Source organism: Pseudophryne corroboree, chromosome 1, assembly GCF_028390025.1.
Source record: "Pseudophryne corroboree isolate aPseCor3 chromosome 1, aPseCor3.hap2, whole genome shotgun sequence".
Taxonomy (NCBI): Eukaryota; Metazoa; Chordata; class Amphibia; order Anura; family Myobatrachidae; genus Pseudophryne; species Pseudophryne corroboree.
Genome location: NC_086444.1, coordinates 1150145761 through 1150160612, shown reverse-complemented (window position 1 = coordinate 1150160612; position 14852 = coordinate 1150145761). Strand labels below are relative to the sequence as shown.

At 49.4% G+C, this 14852-nt stretch overlaps 1 protein-coding gene across 4 annotated transcripts in view; it reads left to right on the top strand.

Moving 5' to 3' along the window:
- Positions 1-14852, top strand: part of CFAP99 (cilia and flagella associated protein 99) — a 220011-nt gene that overhangs the window by 127907 nt on the left and 77252 nt on the right. For all 4 annotated transcript variants that reach the window (XM_063924646.1, XM_063924654.1, XM_063924637.1 and 1 more), the window contains one exon: positions 5-99. In XM_063924646.1, coding sequence (XP_063780716.1) covers positions 5-99 — 95 coding nt within the window. The remainder of the gene's footprint in view (positions 1-4; positions 100-14852) is intronic.

Here is a 14852-nt window from a genome sequence, read left to right as displayed (position 1 = left end):
CCAGTGATATGTTATATAGCCATATTTAAGATAGAAGAACTTGGTCTTCAAACCTTTGGTAGAATTATTAAATGTCAAGATGTCTCCAAGATTTGCAAGGTAAAAAAGAAAATAATCAGTTTTGCGGTTTCTAAATTATTCTAGGGGTAGTCACGGATGGGAGGCTTGGGGCTAATTTGTACCCTTCTGAACAAGCACCAAGACCATTTTGAATATAATAATAAACAATAAAAAAAAATGTTCTTGTGCAATTTTGGCAATTGACCGTTTATAAAGGATGCAGCACATCTATATATTTCTGTATTGTACATATCTCTGTGCATCTGATCGTGCACAATCATTGCAATTGGGGGTGGCACACTGCAGTGAAGTGGAAGTGTTACCATTCCATACTGTCACAGCTGGTCTGCACAAAGCTTGAAAGGGTATGTTCCCCTTTTATATATTTCCCAATACAGTATTCCATGCACACGCTAGGCCCAACTGCCAGTGTTGGACTGGGGCATGACGGGCCCACTGGAGGAATGCAGTGGTAGGGGCCCATGTTTAGGGGTGTGGCCAGTCTCCAGAGGGGGTGTGGCTAGCCGCCGCACTGGTTTGCCTAACTATTAGAGAGTGCATGGGCGAGACACCTTGATAAATATATATAGTAAATACTGCTAGTACATGCAAGATAATGTACCAGATTAATAACAGCAATACCCTGTAGAGAATACACCATAGTACAATGCAGTATAAGGTAACATATGTATAATGCGTACCTCCCAACATCTATGAGAGGGGATTGGGGACCTTTGTTCGGCGAAGCTGCGCCAGATTTTGAAAAGGGGGTGTGGTCTACGCAGAAGGGGAGTGTCTTCGCGGGAGTGCCGCGATCATGAGCCACGCCCCCGTTTTCATCACTGAGGGGGCCTGCCCAGCTCTCTGTGAGCTGCTGGCATGCCCCCCTCCCTCTGTCACTCGTGAATAGATGCCGTACGCATGCGCACAGTGTCTATTTACAGCTGCTCTGCTAAGCAGGGCAGCGAGTGACAGGAGCCTCCCAACTGCACCCTCACACCGCAGGACACTGTTGCCCGCGGGTGGGACAGCGGGACAGTCCCCAAAAAGCAGGATTGTCCTGCGAAAATTGGGACAGTTCAGAGGTATGATTAGTGTATAATTCAAGTGCACAGACTGGAACCTGATCCCTAGATGACTAGGTGAGCCCCAAGGCAGTGGTTTTCCCTGTTCTCCTGTCATCCAGTCCAACCCTGTTAGTGTCCCATCATATGCCCAATGTCAGTTCTTCTTAAGGCCCTCATTCTGAGTTGATCGCTCGCTAGCTGCTTTTAGCAGCAGTGCAAACGCTAGGCCGCCGCCCTCTGGGAGTGTATCTTAGCTTAGCAGAAGTGCGAACGAAAGATTAGCAGAACTGCACAGGAAATATTTCATGCCGTTTCTGAGTAGCTCCAAACCTACTCCTACCTTGCGATCACTTCAGTTTGTTTAGTTCCTGCTTTGACGTCACATACACGCCCTGTGTTCGGCCAGCCACTCCCCCGTTTCCCCAGACACGCCTGCGTTTTTATCTGACACGCCTCCATTTTTCAGCACACTCCCGGAAAACGCTCAGTTACCTCCCAGAAACGCCCCATTCCTGTCAATCATTCACCGATCAGCAGTGCAACTGAAAAGCGTCGCTAGACCTTGTGTGAAACTGCATTGGCTTTTGTGAAAGTACTTTGCGCGTGCGTACCATACGCAGAAGTGCCGATTTTTTGCCTGATCGTTGCGCTGCGAACAACGGCAGCTAGCGATCAACTCGAAATGAGGGCCTGTGTGCGCTCCCGGTCGTCGTCAGCAGCACCCTCTGTTGGATCTGCATGCAGGTCCGACAGATGCCATCGCCAGCTAGGGCCATGCTGCTGAATGTAGCGCAGCCTCCGCTAGCCCCCCCCTCCACACATGCCAATTGCATGCACCTCTGCCAGGTCCCGTCGCTGACAACATGGCATCGCATAGTGTGTACCCACCTTAAGGCTTACCTCTTTTGTCTGTTATTGTCCAGTCCCGTTTGTTACTGTTTCAGGCGGAACTACCGCCAGTGCAACCAGTGCGTTGCACTGGGGCCCGCCACTGTCCAGGGGCCCAAAGCATGTAATGAGTCAAACTGACTCATTACATGCCGCTGTGTGCTGCGGGCAACCGCTGCCCACAGCACACAGCCACCCGCAGGACACAGGAGAGAAGTGCAGCGCAGCGGTACGGGGAGAAGGAGAAGGAGGGAGGTGGAGGAGGGAGCCGCAACAGTGCTTTGTTACTGGTTGAGGCGCTGCTGCTGCTGTCCCTCTGCTTCACTATAGGCTGTCTTCCGCCGCTGTGAAGCGCTTCCCAGCATTCACAGCGGCAGAGAACAGCCTATAGTGAAGCAGAGGGACAGCAGCAGCAGCGACTCCACCAATAACACAGCGCTGCTGCGGCTCCCTCCTCCACCTCCCTCCTGCCCGGGAATCGTGATCCATCTCTGCCAGAAGCTGCACCGAGGAGCCTGAGCCAGCGGAGAGGGTAAGTATCATTCTTTCTTTCTTTCTTTCTTTCTTTCTTTCTTTCTTTCTTTCTTTCTTTCTTTCTTTCTTTCTTTCTCTCTTTCTTCATGTGCAAAAAGGGGACTGTCTGCCGTAATGTGTAAAAAGGGCACGCTGTCTGCCGCTATGTGTAACAAGGGCACGCTGTCTGCCATTATGTGTAAAAAAGGGCACGCTGTCTGCCGTTATGTGTAAAAAGGGGGACGCTGTCTGCCGTAATGTGTAAAAAGAGGAATCTGTCCGCCGTATGGTGTAAAAGGGTCTCTACCTGGTGTAGTGGTGCTACTGTGCGGCGTAATTTGAATAATGGAGACTACTGTGCACCGTTTTATGAATTGGTATTATTTTGTGGCCACACCCCTTCCCCACGAAGCCACGCCCCTATGTATTTTTGATCGCGCCTACGGCGCGCACTGCCCCTGTTTTGCATGCAGGGGTGGGGCTCCGATGCCGTTTCTTGCACACAGTGCTAAAATGTCTAGTTACGGCACTGTTGCTAGGTATCCATTTCTCTGGCCCTGAGCAGGTCCTCCTCACCAGATCCTCTCCAGGGGTGAGGGGGTGGACTTGGATGGGATGGGAGGGGGGGAGCCAAAGCATTTTGTCGCACCTGGACCCACCGCTCACTAGTTCCGCCACTGTTTATTCCTGATAGTAAAGAGCAGCTGAAATTGCTAACACTATGTGTAACTGTTGATAAATACACAAATAAATCATTGTCCGTATTGGTAAGTCAGGGTCTTAAATCTAGCGCTTTTAATCATTTTTTTATATAATTCATATGAATGTTAGCCAAATGTGTCTCTAGTATGTCATACCTGGTGACTGCGTATACACCCCCATACTGCCATTGATTGTGTGAATTATATATTTAAATATTGAATTCCATCAAGTGATACTTAAATGGTAAGAGGGATACAGCACACTCTATTACTTGTGTTGTTTAATGCTTTTAGACTTCATAAACCGAGGAGGGGGGGAGTATGGGGCGCTGTATTGCATTCACAGACCCTGCGCATCTGCAGCAATTATACCATTTGTGTGTCATATCCTCACACATACTCCTCAAAGTCTGTCATCATTCCATTGTCAATATAGAATGCAATTTCCTTGTAATGGAATTGTTAATGTGCTGGGTTGTCAGTTTAGGCGTGGATTGTTTTTATTGCACTCGATGAGATGTGGAGACGGAATGAGCTCCCGCAGATGTTGCAGTTATAGGAGTGAGGCTGAGTGCTCCAGGTGGGCTGTGTACCCACTCGCTGGTGACATCACACCCCGCACCGCAATCTGCACACTGATGAACATATGCATCTTACAAATGAGCCGCCTATAATTAGATTTCTTTGCTACTCTGAAATCCTCATTTGTTACTGAAATAGCCGTAGCCTGCCAGATACACATCACTCGTCAGCCCAGTGAGATCCACATTCTGACTTACACATACATGTGCCTAGAATGTACACGTGTGAGATGCAGAATCAGAGTGCCAGCATGCTAGCGGAGGAGTTCAGGGGACACATAGGGCCCATAGGGGCCTGATCCTGAGTTGCGAGCATGTGCCATAGTGAACTTCCGCATCTTGCCTATCTGCAGGCAATTCTGAGTTTGACGGATCACAGATATTTCTATCTGTCTGAGAAATTAGCATTTCTGGGTGTCAGCTCGGCACACATCTCTGAGAAATGCTGTACCCACACTGCACCAGCTCAGATACATGCTGTACCCACACTATACCAGCTCAGATACATGCTGTACTCACACTGCACCAGCTCAGATGCATGCTGTACTCACACTGCACCAGCTCAGATACATGCTGTACCCACACTATACCAGCTCAGATACCTGCTGTACCCACACTGCACCAGCTGGAATTCATGCTGTACCCACAGTACCCACACTGCAGCAGGTCAGATACCTGCTCTACCTACATTTTAACAGCTGCAGGAATTCACATGTATTTATACTACTGTAATACTAATATAGCCTTGCAGAATGTGTATTTCATAGATGTCCGGTTTAAAGCCTCTGCTCTTGCAGCCATTATGAAAAGTACCCATGCTTGGAATCTATATTGTTACAATGTACTCTCCAAATAAACCATTTCACTGGCAGATCGTGCTCTGCTCCCAATGTCTGCTGGAAGAATGACTTTCAGTACAGGCGAATGCAGTTGCTTTTCCTGCCAAGTCTTCTGCTGCCCAGCTGTCAGTGCAGTATTAGTAGTACTGCAGGATTACAGTGGATAAATCTCCCATTTGGGGGCGACCGGGACCCCCTCCGGTTTGCTGGAAGGGAGCACAGCTAAGGGTGTAGGAAGGTGTATAGTCCCTTACAGCTTGCAATATACTCTGTATGCGCAATCTGTTTTGACACAGTATACACCCATTTATAGCACTTGTACTACCTGCTAGACATTTTCTGAGCTAACCAATCACCTTTCTGAACAATGGGCCCGATTTAGACCTGATCGCTGCTGTGCGTTTTCGCACAGCGGGTGATTATCGATAGACTGCGCATGTGTATGCATCGCAATGCGCACGCAGGTCGCCAAACAACAGGCATCGCCGGACAGCGTCAGGCTTGTGCGAAAATTTCAATCGCACAGCCATTCGCAGTCTAATTGACAGGAAGAGGGCGTTTGTGGGTGGTAACTGACCATTTTCAGGGAGTGTCAGGGAAAACGCAGGCGTTCCCAAGCGTTTTCAGGGAGGGTGTGTGACGTTGGCTCCGGCCCCGATCAGCCTGATCTCATCGCACTGTAGGAGTAAGTCCTGGGCTGCGCACACACTGCACACAGTGGGAAAAACATTCGATGGTGAGTGAGGTGCGAATGGATTTGCAGCTGTCCGCTGACTGAGGGATATTTGTAGCACGGCGTACACATGCGATCGCACACTTGCACGGGCGAATATACACTCCCCTTGGGCGGCGACTATCTGATCGCAGGACAACAAATTTAGCAGCCCAGCGATCAGGTCTGAATTAGGCCCTATGTTATAATGTAGATGTGAAGATTTCTGATCTTTTGTCACTCATTAATTAAAATAAAATGTAATCTGCGCTTGGGGTAGATGTTTTAGCTGCACAGTCAGGTGGAATGTAATATATAGAAGTACTGTTGCATGTGCAGTTTTCCAGATGAGCTTCAGGCTTTGTGGTTTATTGACTCAAGTGCTCACTGTTTAGGGCCCTACACATTTAACGATCATTATTCACACATGCAGCAACAGCTGCTCCTACCTCTTTAACCCTATATTTTTTATCACTCCTGCGATGCCCTGGGGTTGTCTGGCTGGGTGGCTCTGGGGTGTCCTGCCCCCCGGACCTGAACCCCTATAGTTAGTGTTAGGGACTTACCCAATGAGAGGCTACCTTGATGCGGTGGGTAAGCTCATAGCCCTGGCCAGGAATATGCTAAGTGCCTCTGGTTACTACAGGTTGAGCTAGTGTGAGATAGTGCACCTGCTACCTTTTCCCTCTGTACACTTTACTAAGTCTCAAGCAGAGTAGCACCTCACTACCTAATTAAGGTGTGCAAATTAGGGCCCTTTTCCCTACTTAAGAAGTTGAACTACAAGATGGAATCTCTCAGGGCAGGGATCTCCAATCTGTTAAAGGAGAAAGAGTTTTTCTCTGACGTCCTAGTGGATGCTGGGAACTCCGTAAGGACCATGGGGAATAGACGGGCTCCGCAGGAGACTGGGCACTCTAAAAGAAAGATTAGGTACTATCTGGTGTGCACTGGCTCCTCCCTCTATGCCCCTCCTCCAGACCTCAGTTAGAATCTGTGCCCGGCCAGAGCTGGGTACTCCTAGTGGGCTCTCCTGAGCTTGCTAGAAAGAAAGTATTTGTTAGGTTTTTTATTTTCAGTGAGATCTGCTGGCAACAGACTCACTGCTATGTGGGACTGAGGGGAGAGAAGCAAACCTACCTGCTTGCAGCTAGCTTGTGCTTCTTAGGCTACTGGACACCATTAGCTCCAGAGGGTTCGAACACAGGGCCTGACCTCGATCGTCCGTTCCCGGAGCCGCGCCGCCGTCCCCCTTGCAGAGCCAGAAGACAGAAGAACGATGAAATCGGCGGCAGAAGACTCCTGTCTTCATTAAGGTAGCGCACAGCACTGCAGCTGTGCGCCATTGCTCCCACAGCACACCACACACTCCGGTCACTGTAGGGTGCAGGGCGCTGGGGGGGGGGGGCGCCCTGGGCAGCAATTATATTACCTTTTGGCAAAAAAATACACATAATACAGTCAGTTAACTGTATATGTGTAAAAAACCCCGCCATTAAGTTACAGAAAACGCGGGACAGAAGCCCGCCGCTGAGGGGGCGGGGCCTTCTTCCTCAGCACACCAGCGCCATTTTCCCTTCACAGCTCCGCTTGAAGCACGCTCCCCAGGCTCTCCCCTGCAGTATCCAGGTACAAGACGGGTTAAAAAGAGAGGGGGGGCACATAAATTTAGGCGCAAATCGATACAAACAAGCAGCTATTGGGAAAATCACTTATTAGCAGTGTAAATCCCTGTGTTATATAGCGCTGTGGTGTGTGCTGGCATACTCTCTCTCTGTCTCCCCAAAGGACTTTGTGGGGTCCTGTCCTCAGTCTGTGCATTCCCTGTGTGTGTGCGGTGTGTCGGTACGGCTGTGTCGACATGTTTGATGAGGAGGGTTACGTGGAGGCGGAGCAGGGGCAGATACATGTGGTGTCGCCCCCGACGTGGCCGACACCTGATTGGATGGATATGTGGAAGGTCTTAACCGACAGTGTCAACTCCTTACATAAAAGGTTCGATGACGCAGCAGCCTTGGGACAGCCGGGGTCTCAGCCCGCGCCTGCCCAGGCGACTCAGAAGCCGTCAGGGGCTCATAAACGCCCGCTAGCTCTGATGGTAGACACAGATGTCGACACGGAGTCTGACTCCAGTGTAGATGAGGATGAGTCAAATGTACAGTCTACAAAAGCCATCCGATGCATGATTACTGCAATGAAAGATGTATTGCACATTTCTGATATTAACCGGGTTACCACCAAAAGGGGTATTATGTTTGGGGAGAAAAAGCAGCCAGTGACTTTTCCCCCATCTGATGAATTAAATGATTTGTGTGAAGAAGCGTGGAGTTCCCCTGATAAGAAACTAGTGATTTCTAAGAGGTTACTGATGGCGTACCCTTTCCCGCCAACGGATAGGTTACGTTGGGAAACATCCCCTAGGGTGGACAAGGCGCTAACACGCTTATCTAAAGGGTGGCACTGCCGTCTCAGGATACGGCCGCCCTAAAGGATCCTGCGGATAGAAAGCATGAAGCTATCCTGAAGTCTGTGTATACACACTCTGGTACTCTACTGAGACCTGCTATTGCTTCAGCCTGGATGTGTAGTGCTGCAGCAGCATGGACTGATACCCTGTCAGACAACATTGATTCCCTCGACAGGGATACTATTTTGCTAACCATCGAACATATAAAAGACGTCGTCTTATATATGCGGGATGCACAGAGGGACATTTGCCTGCTGGCATCTAGAATTAATGCAATGTCCATTTATGCCAGGAGAGTATTATGGACTTGGCAGTGGACAGGTGATGCTGATTCTAAAAAACACATGGAGGTTTTGCCTTATAAGGGTGAGGAATTATTTGGGGACGGTCTCTCGGACCTCGTATCCACAGCAACTGCTGGGAAGTCGACTTTTTTACCTCAGGTTCCCTCACAGCCTAAGAAAGCACCGTATTATCAAATGCAGTCCTTTCGGCCTCAGAAAGGCAAACGGGTCAGAGGAGCATCCTTTCTGGCCAGAGGCAAGGGTAGAGGAAAGAAGCTGCACCAGGCAGCCAGTTCCCAGGAACAAAAATCCTCCCCTGCTTCCACTAAGTCCACCGCATGACGTTGGGGCTCCACAGGCGGAGCCAGGTGCGGTGGGGGCGCGTCTCCGAAACTTCAGCAACCAGTGGGTTCGCTCACAAGTGGATCTATGGGCTGTACAAATTGTATCTCAGGGATACAAGCTGGAGTTCGAGGCGACTCCCCCTCGCCGTTACCTCAAATCAGCCTTGCCAGCTGCTCCCAGGGAAAGGGAGGTAGTACTGGCGGCAATTCACAAGCTGTACCTCCAGCAGGTGATAATCAAGGTCCCCCTCCTTCAACAGGGCAGAGGTTACTATTCCACAATGTTTGTGGTACCGAAACCGGACGGTTCGGTGAGACCCATCCTGAATTTAAAATCCTTGAACACTTATATAAAGAAGTTCAAGTTCAAAATGGAATCGCTCAGGGCGGTTATTGCAAGCCTGGAAGAGGGGGATTTTATGGTGTCGCTGGACATCAAGGATGCTTACTTGCATGTCCCCATTTTCCCACCTCACCAGGAGTACCTCAGGTTTGTGGTACAGAACTGTCATTACCAATTCCAGACGTTGCCGTTTGGTCTCTCCACGGCTCCGAGAATATTTACCAAGGTAATGGCCGAAATGATGATACTCCTTTGAAGAAAGGGAGTTATAATTATCCCGTACTTGGACGATCTCCTCATAAAGGCGAGGTCCAAAGAGCAGTTGTTGGTCAGCGTAGCACTCTCTCAGGAAGTGTTGCAACAGCACGGCTGGATTCTGAATATCCCAAAGTCGCAGCTGATTCCTACGACGCGTCTGCTTTTCCTGGGAATGATTCTGGACACAGAACAGAAGAAGGTGTTTCTACCGGAGGAGAAGGCCCAGGAATTGTCATCTCTGGTCAGGGACCTCCTGAAACCAAAACAGGTGTCGGTGCATCACTGCACGCGAGTCCTGAGAAAGATGGTGGCTTCTTACGAAGCAATTCCCTTCGGCAGGTTCCATGCAAGGATCTTTCAGTGGGATCTGTTGGACAAATGGTCCGGATCGCATCTTCAGATGCATCGGTTGATCACCCTGTCCCCAAGGGCCAGGGTGTCTCTGCTGTGGTGGCTGCAGAGTGCTCATCTTCTCGAGGGACGCAGGTTCGGCATACAGGACTGGATCCTGGTGACCACGGATGCAAGCCTCCGAGGATGGGGGGCAGTCACTCAGGGAAGAAACTTCCAAGGACAGTGGTCAAGTCTGGAGACTTCTCTACACATAAATATATTGGAACTAAGGGCCATCTACAACGCCCTGAGTCAAGCAGAGCCCCTGCTTCAAAACCAATCAGTACTGATTCAGTCAGACAACATCACGGCGGTTGCCCATGTAAACCGCCAGGGCGGCACAAGAAGCAGGATGGCAATGGCAGAAGCCACAAGGATTCTTCGATGGGCGGAGAATCACGTGCTAGCACTGTCAGCAGTGTTCATTCCGGGAGTGGACAACTGGGAAGCAGACTTCCTCAGCAGGCACGACCTCCATCGTTGGGAACTGCCACAGGTGGACATGATGGCGTCCCGCCTCAACAAAAAGCTAAAAAAATATTGCGCCAGGTCACGGGACCCTCAGGCGATAGCTGTGGACGCACTAGTGACACCGTGGGTGTACCAGTCGGTTTATGTGTTCCCTCCTCTTCCTCTCATACCCAAGGTACTGAGGATAGTAAGAAAGAGAGGAGTAAGAACTATACTCATCGTTCCGGATTGTCCAAGAAGAACTTGGTACCCAGAACTACAAGAAATGATCTCAGAGGACCCATGGCCTCTGCCGCTCCGACAGGACCTGCTGCAGCAGGGGCCCTGTCTGTTCCAAGACTTACTGCGGCTGCGTTTGACGGCATGGCGTTTGAACGCCGGATCCTAACGGAAAAGGGCATTCCGGATGAAGTTATTCCTACGCTGATAAAAGCTAGGAAGGATGTGACAGCAAAGCATTATCACCGCATATGGCGGAAATATGTTGCTTGGTGTGAGGCCAGGAAGGCCCCAACAGAGGAATTCCAGCTGGGTCGATTTCTGCACTTCCTACAGTCAGGGGTGACTATGGGCCTAAAATTGGGGTCCATAAAGGTCCAGATTTCGGCCCTATCTATTTTCTTTCAAAAAGAACTGGCTTCACTGCCTGAAGTTCAGACGTTTGTTAAGGGAGTGCTGCATATTAAGCCCCCTTTTGTTTCTCCAGTGGCACCTTGGGATCTTAACGTTGTGTTGGATTTCCTGAAATCACACTGGTTTGAGCCACTTAAGACCGTGGAGCTAAAGTATCTCACATGGAAGGTGGTCATGCTGTTGGCCTTAGCTTCAGCTAGGCGTGTATCAGAATTGGCGGCTTTGTCATGTAAAAGCCCATATCTGATCTTTCATATGGACAGGGCAGAGTTGAGGACTCGTCCCCAATTTCTCCCTAAGGTGGTATCAGCGTTTCATTTGAACCAGCCTATTGTGGTGCCTGCGGCTACTCGGGACTTGGAGGACTCCAGGTTACTTGATGTAGTCAGGGCTTTGAAAATCTATGTAGCCAGGACGGCTGGAGTCATGAAAACTGACTCGCTGTTTATCCTGCATGCACCCAACATACTGGGTGCTCCAGCTTCAAAGCAAACTATTGCGCGCTGGATCTGTAACACGATTCAGCTAGCTCATTCTGCGGCAGGGTTACCGCATCCTAAATCAGTAAAAGCCCATTCCACAAGGAAGGTGGGCTCTTCTTGGGCGCTGCCCGAGGGGTCTCGGCTTTACAGCTTTGCCGAGCTGCTACTTTGTCGGGTTCAAACACATTTGCTAAGTTCTACAAGTTTGATACCCTGGCTGAGGAGGACCTTGCCTTTGCTCATTCGGTGCTGCAGAGTCATCCGCACTCTCCCGCCCGTTTGGGAGCTTTGGTATAATCCCCATGGTCCTTACGGAGTTCCCAGCATCCACTAGGACGTCAGAGAAAATAAGAATTTACTCACCGGTAATTCTATTTCTCGTAGTCCGTAGTGGATGCTGGGCGCCCTTCCCAAGTGCGGACTCTCTGCAATACATGTATATAGTTATTGCTTAACTAAAGGGTTATTGTTATGAGCCATCTGTTACTGAGGCTCAGTTGTTGTTCATACTGTTAACTGGGTATGGTTATCACAAGTTGTACAGTGTGATTGGTGTGGCTGGTATGAGTCTTACCCTGGATTCCAAATCCTTTCCTTGTTGTGTCAGCTCTTCCGGGCACAGTTTCCTTAACTGAGGTCTGGAGGAGGGGCATAGAGGGAGGAGCCAGTGCACACCAGATAGTACCTAATCTTTCTTTTAGAGTGCCCAGTCTCCTGCGGAGCCCGTCTATTCCCCATGGTCCTTACGGAGTTCTCAGCATCCACTACGGACTACGAGAAATAGAATTACCAGTGAGTAAATTCTTATTTTAAGTGCGGTTTCTTCCGCGTTAGGCTTACCTGGGTTTGCTATTCAGGTTTGTCATTGCCAGTTCACCAGAGTGATGGCAGTATGATGGTTTTCCTTCGATAGTAAAAGCCATTATTATTCTGTACTGGGACGCTCTCCTGACTACGGCGAGGTCAAGAAACAAGTGGTGCAAGTCGTTGTTTCTCTCTGACAGTTCTTCAACACAGTGGTTGGCTCCTGAACTTGCCAGAATCACTGTTGATCCCAACGACGCGGATGTCGGAGTTGGGATTAAGGTTAGATACAGAACTGTTGAGAGTTTGTTTTTTCCAGTGGAAAGAGATCTGAGGATCCAGAGTAGGTTCAGATTTGCAACAGTGTAAACCCATCATTACGTTCCGTTGATGAAGAAGATGGTTGCGGCCTACGAGGCCATTCAGTGAGAAGGTTAAATGCCAGAGTGGTTTTGGCGGGACCAGTTGGACATGTGGTCCGGGTCTCACCTGCACATGCACCGGAAAATAATCCTATTTTCCAGGACCAGGATATCTCCCCTGTGTTGGCTTCACAGTTCTCACCTCCTAGAGGGACGAAGGTTCGGGATCCAGGATTAGATCCTGGTGTCCTTGGATACAACTCTCCAGGGCTGGGGAGCAGTCTTTCCAGGGGTAGAATTTCCAGGGAAAAAGGTCAAGACGGGAAGCTTGTCAGCAATAAGCATTCTGGAATTAAGAGCTATTTACAACGGAACATCTTCTTTGCGATCTGCCCGTCTTAATTCAGTCGGGCAACTAAACAGCAGTGGCGTAAGTAAACCGCTAGGGCGGAACGAAGAACAAAGCGACAATGGTTGAAGCCACAAAGGTTTGCCGCTGGGCGGAAAGGCATGTAAACGTTCGGTTAGCGGTCTTCATTCCGGGTGTAGACAACTGAGAAACAGACTTCCTCAGCAGACATGGTGGGGTCTTCATCAAGAGGTTTTCACAGAAGTGACAAGTCTTTGGGGAATTCCTCAAATAGACATGATGGCGTCTCGCCTCAACAAGAACCTTCAGGGATATTGTTCCAGGTCGAGGGACCCTCAAGCAATAGCGGTGGACTCCCTCGTGACACCGTGGGTGTTTCAGTCGGTCTATGTGTTTCCTCCACTTCTACTATTTCCGAAGGTGATAAAGGTCATAAGAAGAACAAAGGTTCAGGCGATCCTCATTGTTCCGGTCTAGCCAAGGAGGGCTTGGTATCCAGATCTTCAAGAATTACTCATAGAAGATCCCTGGCCTCTTCCTCTACGAGAGGACCTGTTACAGCAAGGACAGTGCGTGTATGAAGACTTACTGCGCCTGCGTTTGACGGCATGGCGGTTGAACGCCATATCCTAGCCCGAAAGGGTATTCCCAGTGAAGTCATTCCCACACTGCTTCAGGCTAGAAAAGAAGTAACGGCGAAGCTTTACCACCGTATTTGGAGGAAGTATGTGTCTTGGTGTGAATCCAAGAAGACTCCTACGGAAGAATTTCAGCTGAGGCGGTTGCTCCATTTTTTGCAAGCAGGTGTGGATGCGGGCCTAAAGTTAGGCTCCATTAAATACAAATTTCGGCCTTATCTATTTTCTTTCAGAAAGAATTGGCCTCCCTTCCAGAGGTTCAGACCTTCGTGAAGGGCGTGCTGCACATCCAACCTCCCTTTGTGCCCCCGATGGCACCATGAGATCTTAATGTGGTGCTGCAGTTCCTGTATTTCTCATTAGTTCAAACCTTTCCGTAAGGTTGAGTTGAAATTCCTTACTTGGAAAGTGATCGTGCTGTTGGCCTTGGCATCCGCAAGGCGTGTGTCTGAATTGGCGGCTTTGTCTCACAAAAGCCCCTATTTAATCTTCCATGCAGACAGAGCGGAGTTGAGAACTCGTCAGCAATTTCTGCCAAAAGTGGTTTCATCGTTTCACGTAAACCAGCCTGTTGTGGTGCCAGTGGCTACTGACGCCTGGGCGGAATCGAAATCTCTCGATGTGGTCAGAGCTTTGAAAATCTATGAAGCCAGAACGGCTCAGATTAGGGAAACAGAGGCTCTGTTTGTCCTGTGGGCTCCCAACATGATTGGGGCTCCTGCTTCCAAGCAGACTATTGCACGCTGGATCTGTACGATTCAGCAGGCTCATTCTACGGCAGGTTTGCCGTTGCCAAAATCGGTGAAGGCCCATTCTGCCAGGAAGGTGGGCTCATCCTGGGCGGCTGCCCGGGGGATCTCGGCATTACAACTCTGCCGAGTAACTGCTTGGTCGGGTTCAAACACCTTTGCAAAGTTTTACAAGTTTGACACCCTGGCTGTTGAGGACCTGTTGTTGGGTCAATCGGTGCTGCAGAGTCATCCGCACTCTCCCGCCCGTTCTAGAGCTTTGGTATAAACACCATGGTTCTTGAAGCATCCCCAGCATCCTCTAGGACGCAAGAGAAAATAGGATTTTAATACCTACCGGTAAATCCTTTTCTCTTAGTCCGTAGAGGATGCTGGGCGCCCGTCCCAGTGCGTACTTTATCTGCAGTCATTGGGTATGTTTACACACATGATGTGTTGTGGTTAAGTCGGCCTGTTGCTGACGTTATTCATGCCATAACATGCGTTATGCTGTTACCGGTTGTGTTTACACACATAGATTGTGTTACGTTTTATGTCAGCGTATTGCTGCATATTCTTCATGCCGTCGGCTGGTGTTCTATTGAATGCCACGTTCTGCGGCATACTGGAGGTGTGAGCTGGTAAAATGCTCACCGTGGGTAACAATAAATTCTTTCCATGAAATGTCCGTCTCCCTGGGCACAGTTCCTATAACTGGAGTCTGGAGGAGGGGCAGAGGGAGGAGCCAGTTCACACCCCTTTTACAGTCTTAAAGTGCCCATGTCTCCTGCGGATCCTGTCTATACCCCATGGTTTTTGAAGCATCCCCAGCATCCTCTACGGACTAAGAGAAAAGGATTTACCGGTAGGTATTAAAATCCTATTATTTTTTCTATTTTTTTATTAAACTTGTT